General features: G+C 44.2%; 1 protein-coding gene across 1 annotated transcript; it reads right to left on the reverse strand.

Moving 5' to 3' along the window:
- Window positions 1-6,944: 6,944 nt before the first annotated feature.
- On the reverse strand, window positions 6,945-13,896 carry LOC128718532 (RNA/RNP complex-1-interacting phosphatase homolog). The gene is made up of 6 exons (XM_053812155.1): window positions 13,874-13,896; window positions 13,711-13,783; window positions 7,753-7,946; window positions 7,616-7,662; window positions 7,251-7,537; window positions 6,945-7,088 (listed from the first exon to the last, which is right to left on the reverse strand). Exons 1-6 carry the CDS (start codon window positions 13,894-13,896, stop codon window positions 6,945-6,947), a joined length of 768 nt encoding a protein of 255 aa, XP_053668130.1.
- Between the last annotated feature and the right edge of the window lie 124 nt (window positions 13,897-14,020).

The raw sequence follows: 14,020 nt of genomic DNA on the forward strand, positions 1-14,020 counted from the left end.
TTTCATTCATGGACTGCCCAAAACGAATGGCTATTTTTTTTTCTTCTGGTTTTGAAGGGGGATTTTTCTATTTTATTGATGTTTAGTCAGCTTTTTTTACACTTTGGGTTATTTCTATACCCGGTTAATGGTCGGAGAGAAGTTTATTGCACACTTTTATCTGGTTTGTTTGGTTAAATCGCTTCCATTACGACTAGCAGAATTAGGAGACGCCATTTGTGCAGGTGATAATTGGGGCTCCGTAATAAAAAAAAAAAACACGGAAAACCGAAATGCTAAATGTTATCGTGAAAACTTGTTTGATGGCAAATGATAGTCGGTTTGTTTTTGTTCAATTTTTTTTTATTATTGCATGTTAACATATTATGTCAGTAAAGATTAAGCTTTCCTCACCTCGTCTTACAAATATAGCACGACGCAGGTTGTTCCTAATATCTGCACCGTCATGATGCATTACCGGATCATCTGTTCTAATGCCTGTTTTTTGTCCACTTCGTACTAGCGCCATAATCAGATCTGCATACAGCGCTTATTGCAAACGATTCCAGAAACCTGGCACTTATTTGCATACCGCTATTCCCCAGCAAACTATTCCCGTGCGCACCATCGACACACACCGATACTAATTATCAACTACAGCCCATCAAACGTCAAGCTGCAGGATGTATGGTGGGAATGGTATTTCGAAACCATATGCCATTCACGAACGTCCGCCAGTGTTAATCGACCAATTCAATAAGTACGTTTTGTTTCGCCTGCGTACGTTAAATGTCAACGCGGATCGACCATTATGGGTCAGGTTGCTGCTCGTAAAATATTGCCCCCTGACATACTACCAGCGCACACGGTCTTCCGCATCGGTCGTTTGGGGGTTGACAGTTTTGAGCTATTTACTGCCGTGTCATCGGTAGTGCTTTGACGCACGTGTTTCATTGGTAGTTTTATTTGTGTTTTGTGTTGTATAACTTTACTAGTTCAACCAAAAATAGAATCCTGATATTTTTGGATGTGAAGTGTATGCATTTAGTTTACTAATTGCATATGGTCAATTCCGCAAATAAAGAAAGCTCCAGCAATTAGCCGTCAATGCTAAATCGATTGGAAATCTTGTAGAGAACGTCGATTTTCATAGCTTAATTAGGCGTTTTACTCAGAAGAAGATAACGTAGCTTCAGAGCTTCTAACCTAGAATACCTGCGTCGGAGCTTTTGGACCTAAGTTCAGTGCATGACATTCAAACTACAGCACGGAACTCAATAATGAAGCGAACGTGCGAGGAATAGATATCTCTTAAGAGTAATACCTAAATGTGGGATAGTATTACAGCAGCGATATGTTAGTAATAGCATAACTTTATTATAGAAATAGTTCTTATTTTTATTTGTATTAAAGATAGATTAAGATCAAGTTAGCTCTATTAACCAGTCGTTAATATGAGAGTGTCTATCTATTAAAAGAGATGTCCAAATATCATTAAGTACATTCAGACACTAAAATATTCGGAAATCTAAACCATTAATTCTTCTTGTTGGACCATCCATTGTTGGATTCGACCGTTCAATCCAACAAGCGCATCATACGTAAGAGTTCCTGAGAGTTTGAGAGTTAATTTAAGAATCCAATTTAGACGAACTAGCATTTAGACGAACAGCATTTAGAAAGAAGACATTCAACGTACTTTGCATCCACTGATAGTCACTTCAACTACAAATCATACTTTACATCTCGATAATCTCGACGTAAATAACCATCTTTGAGTCACGAGCAGTTAATAAACAAAATAAATAGGTCCAGAATTACTGCACAGAGGTACACCGGCTGAGCTAGTGAACGGCTTTGGAACCGCATTGTCGATTTGATCACAAAATCTTCATGTTGGATAAATATGATTCCAGCCAAGTAATGACATTCAAGGATATACCAAGCTATTCAAATTTGAATAAGGGCTATTGGGGACTTATAGAACCAAGCTAAGCGTTTATCGCTGTAGATTCTAACTCAAATTTGAGTAAATTAGTACTTTTATTGGACATTTCAGTTTGCGTGACATCCTTAGAACCTGTTTGTAAGATTCCTCTCACCGAAGAGGGAAAATAAGCTTTACTTTATCTTATCCTCCTCCAACTCTCCACCCATAAGGACGGCGAGTCACAAACTCCCAACAGTGTCTTCAATTATAAATACGAAATGGCCACAGCCCAGACACAAAGGAAAAGGAAGCTTTTCATCAGCGACCGCGTGTTGGTGGGTTTGAATGTGAGCAAGATGTGGAGGAATTCTTATGCGTTTGTGCGTTGCTTTATGTAGCGGTGCTTCTTTGAGCAAATATTTGCTGTACAAAATCAAATCGTCAAACAGGCGCGCGGCTCAAATGGGCTGGCGGGTAACTCGGCCCATGGAGCACACGTACGCACAACCCGGTGTATGTTCCGCTTCGACCAGCCGATCGGTCGAATGTCCGGAGAGCTCTCGGCCGCAGGGAGGCGGGCGTGGTTTTGGCGGGTGTCGTCGTAAGCCCTTTTTTTCATTTGGACTCCGTTGTTTTGAACGATCATGTGCAGTGCAGTGCGAGGATGCGCGTCCCCGTGTCTATTATTGTTTTGTCCCTTTTTGTTAAACACCCGACGGCCGACTGAGACGCCCAAAACGCTACCACTCCCCCCCCCCCCCCCCCCCCTACCCCCTTCCAGCCTTGAGAGCGTTGCCGTCACTTTTATCCACACCGCCGCCGCACGGGTGTACGGTTCCGTGTGTTTCTGTTTCATCACGACCATTGCACACCGATCGTGGCGCGAATGTGCACCACGGTGGGAAGTTCTATTGGTTCGATAAACCCAGCCTCGGTCTCCCCCACCTTCCACGATCGTCTCGCCTGGGTCCAACCGTATTGGGTGTGGTATGGTATGCCCCCAAACAGGAACCCCCCACCCCATCGCCCGGCACACATTTGTTTGCTCTGTTTGGTCTGCTTAAATCATGCCGGTCCATTCCTGGAGGGGTCGCCAACTCTCCCCGGCCCGAAAAAAAAACCAGACCTCATCTGCGCTCCTCGCGTTGCTTAAGCCCTTTAGCGCGATGAAAGGGGATGTGAGGATGCAAGATCGGTACTGTGGGAAAATGACGCTCACTATTGCGACGAGTGCACACGCAAACACTTACGCGCAGCGTATGTACTCAACGTTTTTCTTGGTTCGGAAGTTTCCCGCGTATTGCACTACGGTGAACCCCGCTGGAAAGGGGTATTCCAACTATTACGTATCAAACATTCGATGAAGAGTAAAAGTATTTAAGCACTGATACACATATCAACTGTCGCAGTCGTTCATCTTATGCTTAAGAAAATTCTCTAAAATTAAACACCTTCTTGGTGTTCCATCACCTGCAATTAAAAGCTGTCAATATGAGCAATACTAGCAAATCTCAAGGTCGCCGGCCAGTAATCACAGCGCTGCGATAAGAGCTCATGCAAATATTTAAATCCATTCCACGCGCCCAACGAACGCATGATGAATGGGGGACTTATGAATGAATTGTTCAAGATGAATGAATGACAGGTGCAATGGGAGTGATAAAGACACGAACTACAATGGAGGAAAGATTTAAAAAATCAGAACATAACAAGACGCAATGAGATTCTGCCTACCTGTCTCGTTCCCTCTCGCTTGATGGTTGTGAAAAAATAAGCAAGATCAAAGCAAGATCTTTTGCTTGACAGACGGCGATACTAACCGCCTATACTATCAAGGACGCATTAGCTTACCTGGTAGTGGTAGCCGACCTCTTTTCTTATTTATAGCTACAATTCCACAAAGATGAGTGAACTTTTCCTTTGAGCTCTGTAATGTAAAGCATAGAATAAGAATTAAACATGAGAAATGTAATTGCGTTGTTAAAACCCTCGATGAAGAGCAAACAGCAATTTAAATAAGAAAAATCCTACGTGTAAAATGAAAAGATAAATAAGAGAAATAGGCAGGTTTAGTGAAAGTTGAGTGAACAACTTTCTAAACTTAATCTATGTTTGTGCTTTAACGATTTAATTTGACAAATAAAAGTGATAGACGCTCAACCGTAACAAAGGAAGAGTGTACCTAACTTGATTTTGTCTGCCGGCAATAAAAAAGAATCGCGTTCATGAAGGAGTGCTGCTAAATTGAAAGTCCCCGTGTACCCGCGGGCGAATGTACAGTTCATCAGCTGTAAATTCAAACAGTCAATTCCGTTGCAATGGTGATTTTCTGTTGCTCCTTTCATCGAAAAAGCTCTTTTCGTTTTCGGGTCGAAGTAGCCAAAAATAAAGAAAATGTTAATCCTAACCTGTCCTTCCAATTTAGCGGAAGATTGACAAAACCGTGACACTACCAAAAGAAAAAAACCCAGTACAATCAGCAATGGAGTTTCGCCTTCGTCGGCATTTGAAACTCCGGTTGGCATTTTAGAGCATTTTCCCCCATTTTTTCCCCGTTTCAACTGGCGCTCCAAATCTTCATCCAACCGTTCCTCTGCCTAGGCATTGCAGCCGGGGCTAAAAATGTGAAATGTCAAATTGCCCAAGGGCGTTACTGGCAAATGGCACTTCAATTTCCAACACGCCTGACGGACGCCCCCACAACCTCGGCCCGGGCGAAAAGGCTGCGGGCTTTCTACTTGTCACGTCGGTAACGAACGCACACAGCTTTCGTCTTCATTCGTCGTCCATCAGGCTCCCGCACACAACGTCCTTTCCGTTTCCGCAACCCCTTTTTGCCGTCTGCACCAAACGATGATGATATGTATATATCATCCCTCCGTCTCGATCACACTCATTAACCATTTATCTCGTTATCTGATTGAGTGATGTTTGCCTTGGCCGTTACAACATGCATTTCTCATATATTTTCTCATTGCTTTTCGTCAATTTCATCAACTTTTGTCAACTTTTCTCCGTTTGTCTTCTGTGTGACTCCGGGGCCAACGATGGCAAGGGGCAACACGCGCTGGCTGGGTGCTTGCAGGCTTGGGAGTTTTGGTTGGAGTGGTTTGGTTTGCTGTGTGTGCTCGGAAATATGTATATTTTACTTTTTTTCACTTTTTAGTCCAAACCCTTTTGCTTCTCCTCCCACAGGGGGACTCCCACCTCCCCCCCCCCAAAGGGCGGGTTTGGCTAACGCTTCATTACTGGCTGGTGTTTTGCCGCTGGAAGATTGGTTTTTGCTTTCTTTCTCGCTCGCTGGTCCATTTCCATCTCACATTTTCCTTTCCCTTTGTTGTGCCGTTGAGGACGCATGTTTCATGAATAATGCAAACTATTTTTTTTTTATCGGGGTGGCCCTTTATTGTAATGTGTGCGGCGGGTCCCTATCGCGTAGTTCGTTTTGTTTTTTTTTCCTTCCCCCTACTTCTCAGTGTTGTCATCCTCTTTGGGTTGTTTTGTCTTTGCGGCTGAGTGTGTCGTCTCTTGAGTCCGCGCGCTGTGATGCGAACGTTTTTCCTCCTTGCTTTCTTATCGCTTACAATCACGGGCACACACACGCTCACTTTCCTTTCCCTTGCCATTTCCCTGGGCTAATCGATTCTTCCCGGTTAGCACCCAAACATGCGTTTGCTGTACATTGCTTCATTTCGTTTCGCTCGTTCGCGATCGCTTTGAGACAAACGCTCTTTTCTACACGATTTGTTCTACACACAGTACCTCACACACATTCCGTGGAACAGTTTTTAAAACATTTTAGTTTGCAATATATAATTTCCAGTTCAAAATATCGACAAGTCCTACTTTAAGCAGATTGCACACTCTGGCGGTCTAAAAAAGAGAATTACGTTTTTGTTTGTAGATAACTATAAATTTTTGTACAAAAATGAAGTACATTTGCTTTATTCTTGCGTTTTCTGGTTATACAAAATAATAATTTGACCTACATCGGGCAACAGCTTGCACGCTTCATTGGGTGCAACGTCGCAACCTCTGACGTCTACATACTGATCAGCGGACATCGTAGTGACCGCACCGTTACCGCTAGTACAAACTCAATATTTTTCGCATGATTTTCGATAAGTTGTCTGTGATCGTACGTAGGATTATTGAATTACTTTAAATGAAAACAAATGAGCATGGGCTGTGGGCTGGGCATGGAAACAATGGGCAATCAGACAAAAATAATGAATTCCATTTAAAAAAAATGAGCGGCTTCGTACAATGTGACAGGAAAAATGTGTAGAATTCAGAAATTCACGATTAAATCGGATGGCTTTTCAGTTATGATAACAAATGGTAAAATTTGTGTTTCAAGATAGTTACATTTAAAATTTAACACCCATCGACAATGTTGCAACACTGTTTCTTCCATCAACATGTGCTGAATTTGGCAAATACTTTAAATGTAAACTATTTTGTGAAGCCCACTGTTGTCGCTTTTGCACCCTGTGGCTCCGAACAGCAGAGTTACAAAATTGGCACACACTGTACCATGCGCCCACAATGCATTTAAAAGTGAATGATCGAGATTCGTGGGGCAGCGTAATGCAATCGTTAGCAAAAAAAAAAAAAACAAATGATCGGGAAAGGAATGTGACACTGGTAGGTTCGACATTCTTGACGTACAGGCACGACGATAGTGCCAATCATCGTTGTAATTATGCGACGACACGGACGAACAACGCCATCTCTTCTGCGGCGCGCAAGTGTGCGCGGATCATCATTTTGTGGGTGGATTGAAGCTCCAGAGCCAAAAGCACCACAGACATGGGAGATCGCTCGTCCACACTTTTCTTTTAGTTTTCTTTCGTGCTTCGTCTTCTTCGCATTCAGAAAATATTGTTATGTTGTATGTGTTCTTGCGTGTTTTTTTCTTATTTACTTTGTTTCTACACGTCATTGATCGTATTAAACATTTAATTTATGTAACCCAACGGAAACCGAAATGAAAATTGTTTGCTTTTTGCTTTCTGATTCAAAATTTTCTAACTTATTCAAACCTTGTGTGTTTTGCTTTTTCGTGTGCTGCCGCCTGCCGATGTACTGGAGTTCGGAAGTTATGTTCCCGGGAACGTACAATGCGTCTGATCGTAGGATCATATCTTTCCCGATCACCCGGTAATGCACCGGCACACTGTGAGTTTCGGTGGTAATTATTATCGTACCTATACTGTGTCCTATCGTATCGCATTGAGCTTTGCTGCTGCCATCTTTCCCCATAATCTCTTCTCGGTTCGAAAGCGTACTGCTGCTGCGTCCTATCCTGTCGCCAACTTATCCTTTCTTGCTCTCTCACCGCTCTGTCCAGCATCTCGATGTTAGGTGATCTTCTTTTTTGTCGCCATGATTGAATATGTTCCCGCGGTGCCACGTCGTGTCCACTCGGCTCACTAGCGTTCTGTCTCGGTGCCATACTGCGCAAACTTCGCAGATAGTTCTCCCGTTCCATTTTGTGGCCACGATATGCGTTGAACAAGTTTATCGCTTCAATCGGATTGTAGCCCAGTTCCAAGATCATATAAGCACAAATTAAATAGCCGGTACGATTAAGGCCGTGGGTACAGTGCACACCTATCAGCTTCCCTGCAGAACCCGCGTGGCCGGTAAGAATTTTAAATACATTACATCATCGGTGAACACTTCCAGGCACTATCGACTTACCATTGCTGCTGGGATCGTTGAAAAAGCCATTCACTATATCATTGAACCTAATCGAGAGCAAAAGAAAAACAGACAACCGGGATTAAGTGTTTTCTTTAGCAGAAAAGTGCCGATTGTTCAACTGCCAGTAGTATTACCGTTGGACTATGCGTTGATTAGGTGTCAGCTGTCCAGGCACGGCTACTTTTACGTGATCGACACCCCGCGTGGTGAAATCACACGGATCGTAGTACCGTTTTGTGTTGGTAAGGTCAATAATCAGTCCCAACGGTAACTGTTTTATTGCGTCTTCGGGTGTAAATTTCTTGCCTGGCGGAACAGCAGTACGTCGCTGGAAAAATTAGTTGGAATTTTAAAATGGGGAGGGGGGCTCATACTGAGGGAACGTGAGCAATATGCAAAGGAATCGCGGACAGTAGATCGGGAACAATGATACAAATTCAACAGCAGGGCAGCAATAACAGAAGATTGAGGCATCTGGAATCATTATTAGGTAGTGCAGAGGAAAGTGCAGAGAGCGCCAGAGAGTTTGCAGAAAGCAAAATTGATGAAGGGCGTCTGAATCTGTTTGTTACTATCGATGTGAATCCTTGCTGATAGTGACCAAACTGCTGAGCAATACTCTAGCCTAGACCTGACCAACGATACGCCTTGATACAATTTGAAGTCCAAAGCAATTTTTTTAATGAGCTCTATGCATCACACGAGCTAAACCAACGACGGAATCGATATGATGGCGAAAGATCAGACCGCAATCAAGCCAGATGCAATAGTCCTCCATTAGATTCACTGGAGTCTTTTGCGCACTGACGAGGGAGTAGGAAAAAGTATAGAAATACGGGATTGAGCAAACGAAATAACATTGCATTTCTCAGGAAATTTGGTTAGGTAATTGTAATACACCAAAAAGTAGGTACATTTAATCAATGTCAATTAGTAAGATATAAATTTAATGGAAAAAGTCCCAAATGAAGACTTGTTAAAACGAACTAGATTGTATTTTATGCTTCTAGACATTTAGAACCTCACAAAACTATGTCCACTCTTTGAGGTACCTCCATGTATGTAGTCGGGACGTTAGTCATAGATGGTGTTTTGGTTAAAATGGTTCGCCGAGAACCACGGAGACCAGAGCACGGGAATAGCTCTTTCACCAGAGTCTTCAGCCGTTGTATCTCCGACAATGTTTGCTTGGACTAAATCCGTTTTTTGTCCGGTTTTTTTTTGGCCTTCTGCCACCACTTCAGGACCTGACGCGCAGAATGTAGTGGCCTTCTTGCCATCATGAATTATGACCGCCACCTATGAGCTGGTCCGTTACCAGCCCTCCACCTCCACTCGAGCTGCCAAAAATAGGTCTGAACTACCATTCCGCTGTAGGCCTTCAAGGGACATGATCCTCCGCTTCCCTAAGGATTCGTGAATCTTTTGAGAATCGATGCTTGTTTTGAATGACTCCTCACCAAAGATTCGTCAAACACAATAGTTCGGTGCCTACGGTCGCTTAAAACAGTCCGACGGCCGTCACCACGTATTCGCCTAATGGACTTTCTCTTCCTCAGAAGACCCAGAATATTATGTTTCCAGACGTTCCCGCGATCGTACCTGACACGACCTTTTTCATTCTCGGATTTTCTCTCACAAGAAACACTTGAGGATCAGAAAAGCTTGAGCTTCAACATTTTTCGGAAGTTCTTTTAATATTCTTCCCAAAGCTACCGTGAACAGTCTGATGATGCTCTCGATTAACAATAATCGTCTTTACATAAAAGCTAACGAAATCTTGGTTCAACACATTTGAACGGAACTTTTGGATAATAAACTCTTGACCATCTTCATTTGCCCGGAACTTTTGGATAAGGAACACTCGAACATCTTCATTCCTCCGCTCGCATTATAATCTCATACAGCGTAATTAATCGATTAAATGATCAATTTCCAACATTAAGCGGCAAGATTGTATGTTAACCGACGCTCACACTCGCCAACCAACAAATGGACTACAAATACAACGCCGAGATATACGATGAGGTTGATGATCATCATTGCTTGCGCTTTAATTGCTTGCCTTAAGTAAACATTTTGCAATACCCCTCCCGTAATTTAGCGTTACGTTCCACGTCACCCCTTCACCTTTCCCCTCCCCCCTTTCCCAGTTCCGGGTCATTAAGGTACGGAGAAACCGATCGTCACAAGACGCACGAGATCGATCTAATCAAACTAATCACCAGTGTAAACTTCATTTACCCCCTGTCCCTGTATGATTGGTTTCGGAGCAAAACCTCATCAAGCCGCCTAATCGTTCGCTTTACGCGTACAGCCGGATCGGTTTCGTGTGCATCACACAGTCATACATACTTTGCGCAGGTTCTTCGCAAACACAGGTGGATTTAATTTCCGGAAGAAAAAAGGACCCAACAGGAATGTGTCGCTGTCGCACAAATCGTGGCTTCTGAGCGCTCCCAAGATCCTTGCCCGTCTACCCAGACACGGACATACAACACGAACGAGACCGGGTTGGGGTTGGTGTTGGGGTTCGTGTGACGAATCGATCGATTTGGCGATCGGGCAACAACGCCGGTGGTCTACTTTCAATTATACGTGCCCACACCAAGAAGTGGCAAGCGAGAGGACAGAAGCAAAAAATATTAATTATCAATAATAATACATTAAACCGTACGAACCGGGCTCGTATCAAGATCGTATTCGCCTCTTCACCCTGCCGATGCTGATATGCTGCTGCTGACTGCCAGTGATGTGATCAGTTTAGCCAATGTTTGCTCTACCGCACATGTGTGCATCTACAAGAGTGTCCCGGTGTGAGGGCGCGCGCGCGATCACGTTCATATTACCTCGTTCTCTCGTTCTCCGCTTTTCAGTGGGACTTTTTTTTTGTATCCGTTTTTTTTTTTTAATTAATACATCGACTTCAATCGTGTTGAAGCTTTCTTCCCGACACACGGGACTGTCAAACGACAAACAACAGGGAGACCGTAGTGCGGAAAAATGCGACGATGAATGTCGTCAGGTTTGGGATAGCGCGGATAGTATAGCCGCGGCATATCAAGATGTTCCCCGCTTGATGATCATCGTGATCGTGACGGGCCGGTAACTGCGATGTTGCGATGTTTTCTGCAGATGAGATGATGATGATGCGAGGGGAAGTGAGAGAGAGAGAGAGAAAGAGACATTTTGTCCACTGTCACTATGGTGAACGCGCGCACCAGACTCAACACCCCGAATCTGTCTATCCATCTGCAGCCGGGGAGTTCAGGTTTGGAATGTGCAAAAAAAAAAACACGGACGATGCAATTGGTGGTAAAGAAGACAACAAGCCGGGTGTCGATGAATTGCTTCGAAATCGAATAATGCAAGTGGACGACACTATGCAACAACAGAGTTCCCAGCCACGCGGGACACGAACAGTGTGTCCAAGGCGAAGAATGTTTGTTATATTACATTTTACATAATAATAGCTTTGCTGCATCGCAGCTACTCCGTGGGTGCCAAATATGAGGAAATGGGATTTCCAGCACCCAACCCTTCCCCCTTCCGGCCGCCGGTCTCCCTGCCTCCCGGGACACTGGCCATCGGATCGTCTCGGCAGCATCTCGCGCTATCAAAATATAATCGCATCGCACTCTTCGCTGTGGTCTAAAGAGGCAAAAGATCACCACCGTCACCTATTTCCATCCCTTTCATTCGTTCGTAACAGTGCAAATACTAATGGCACCCCCCCTTTTTCTGTCCCTTTTTGCACACTTCTCCCGGCCCTATCTGGTTGTTTCTGCCCTGTTACGGTGGTCCTGGCGAGACGCGCACGCGGATCCGTTATCGATCCGTTTACATCGGTTCCTCCCTCGGTGTGTGATGCTGACGATTGCGACCACCGTGTGGCCATGGTCATGCACAATGCGTGCGGGGCTGATAGTCTGCAACGGCAAGACGACATCACGACATCCCCATCGCGAATCGATCCGGATCGATGATCACCAAAGCGTCGATCGTCGCCCGATATCATGTGCCTCCTCCTTCTTGTTTTCTATACGGTTTTATTATTGTTATTACCACTGCACTGCTGCTGCTACCACCCCAAAAAATCATCCCGTCACAAGGCGTGGCGGTGTTGGCCGGCGAACATACACACACACACACACACTTTGCGATATGTGATCGCGCAATTCTTGTGGCGCGCGAGGCGGAAAAGATAAATTGCACAATTAAGACATTCTTCCGCTTGATCCGCATCCTGGCGATGAAGGATGGTGTTAAACTTTGTAATAATCCAAAACACGCACGAACACGGTACGTAGAAGCAGCAGCAGCGACAAGAAAAAGAAAACGGAAGGACATTCGGGTGGTGCAGAGAACGCTCCACGAGATCGAAAGATCGGCCTGGACGCTTGGCTGCCCTTTTACGCGCGGCTCCGGTAGCTTGCGAGGGCCTGGGAGTTTTGCAACGGGGCTGATGAAATTGCTGTTTGTTTAACGGCACGAAAGAGAGAAGGTGGAAAGTACCGCGGGTCGATCACGGTTAATGTGTCCGATGTGTAATTTACACGCGGGAAATAACTACAATTTTCATTCAAAGCTTCACTTTTATCAAGGTTATGTTATTTTCCCGCCCCATTCGTTGCGCTTATTGAAATGCCGAGGAGGGGGTAATTCGATATGTGAAGGAAGATGTTTACCTTTTTGTTTAAATTAAACCGTAATTAGACCGAATAAGGGCAAAAACTGTCCATACACGATGATGGCCATTGGTGAGGTATCGAAAGTAAAAGAACTATCATCATAATTAATGGAGAGATCGATCATGATCTCTTAAATAAACCAGGTAAGACATTTTAATTGAAATTAAGCAAAATTTTGTTTGCCATAAAAAACGATCAGCGATCATTCGTTTTAACGGTTAATGTTGGGGAGGTGGATAGAAGAATTAATTTTATCTATTCTATCCTTTCTGTTCCATTTAACAGCCATTTAATATGAGTCATCCACAATTCGGGGATCACTTAAGATGATCTTAAGATGATCACTGCGCAGAGTGAGAATTCGATATCTTATAAAGAATGCACATAAACAACATACGATTCCGCAGATAGTAGCAAAACTATGTTCAAAAAGACCCAAACAGGGTATTTCCCTTGATTGGGTAAATTTGATCGCTTTGTTATTCGTCTGCCAGTTAACAAAGTTTCGCCGCAAGCATAAACGGAAGGCATCTACCAAGAGGCACATCACATCACATCGGCAAACTCTTCCAAGCCGTCTCATTTTCATCGACCACATAGCCTCCCTTCCCACAACATTACAGTACCAGCGCCTGACATACAATGCTGCCCGTCACAGGGCTCGAATTTTACGACGGCATCTTTTGCATAGGAATGATGAATCATCGTCGGCGCAAAACGGAATTAACACATGCGGAATCGTGTGCAACATGGATTGCTCGTGCCCGTTTCTGGACCGCACCGTACCAGGGCGAAGAGATGCGTGATGTGTCACGCATGCACCGTAGACACATAAATAAACCCACTAACCAGCGCGCACGGCACGTCCAAATGTGCGCACCGTTCGCGGCGAGACCATCCAAAAAGGGGGACAGATTTAAGGTACACACCGTGCCGTCTGACGCGTGTGATCGGCGACATCATCGAAACGTATGGTACAACCGGTCCGGCAAACAAAATCGGAAACGACTATCTCCCATGATCTGACCGTCTGCCAGGCGATGCATCATCGCGTGCCGTATTGCCGTGCAATATGGCAATATCAGGGCATTGTATTCGTGCCATTCTGTTGACGCCTTTCTTCGTAGGTGTTTGTGGTTCCATAATCAGGTTAAAAGAGCGATAGTTTGAGCATCATTTTAACCTCTTTCTCCTAGGTACGTTAATTATTCTTGAGAGCCGCGTACAACTAGAACACACAGCTTCTGATTATCAGTCTGGTCATGTAAGTCGAAAAAACGTTTTATAAGCGCTGCATGCAACTGTTTTAATGTTCCAATGTTCGTTCCCGGTATCTTATCGCCACTGGGCAAGTAGACATGTTTTCCCAGAAATAAAAAAAAAAAACGCTATACTACTTACGCTCGACAGTGGCACCTTTAGGGCAACGAATTTATCTATCAGGGTCCTGCCATAGCAGCTGTAAGCAAGCCATCTGTAATGGAGAAACAACAGTCTAGTAGAAAATCGTGTGCCATTGTCATTTCTAAGCACAAAATTATTAAAAAAATGTACAAAACATTACCGATCCGGTATAGATCCACGCATTTTTACAAAGCTATTCACTGTTTGGCAACAGCACGGTACGTCGAACTGACGGCGGCAATAAAGAATGACATTTCAGCAGCGAGTGCGGTTTTGCTATAAAATCGTGGGATATGCCATAAAAGAT

This window comes from Anopheles marshallii, chromosome 2 (genome assembly GCF_943734725.1).
Source record: "Anopheles marshallii chromosome 2, idAnoMarsDA_429_01, whole genome shotgun sequence".
Lineage (NCBI taxonomy): Eukaryota > Metazoa > Arthropoda > Insecta > Diptera > Culicidae > Anopheles > Anopheles marshallii.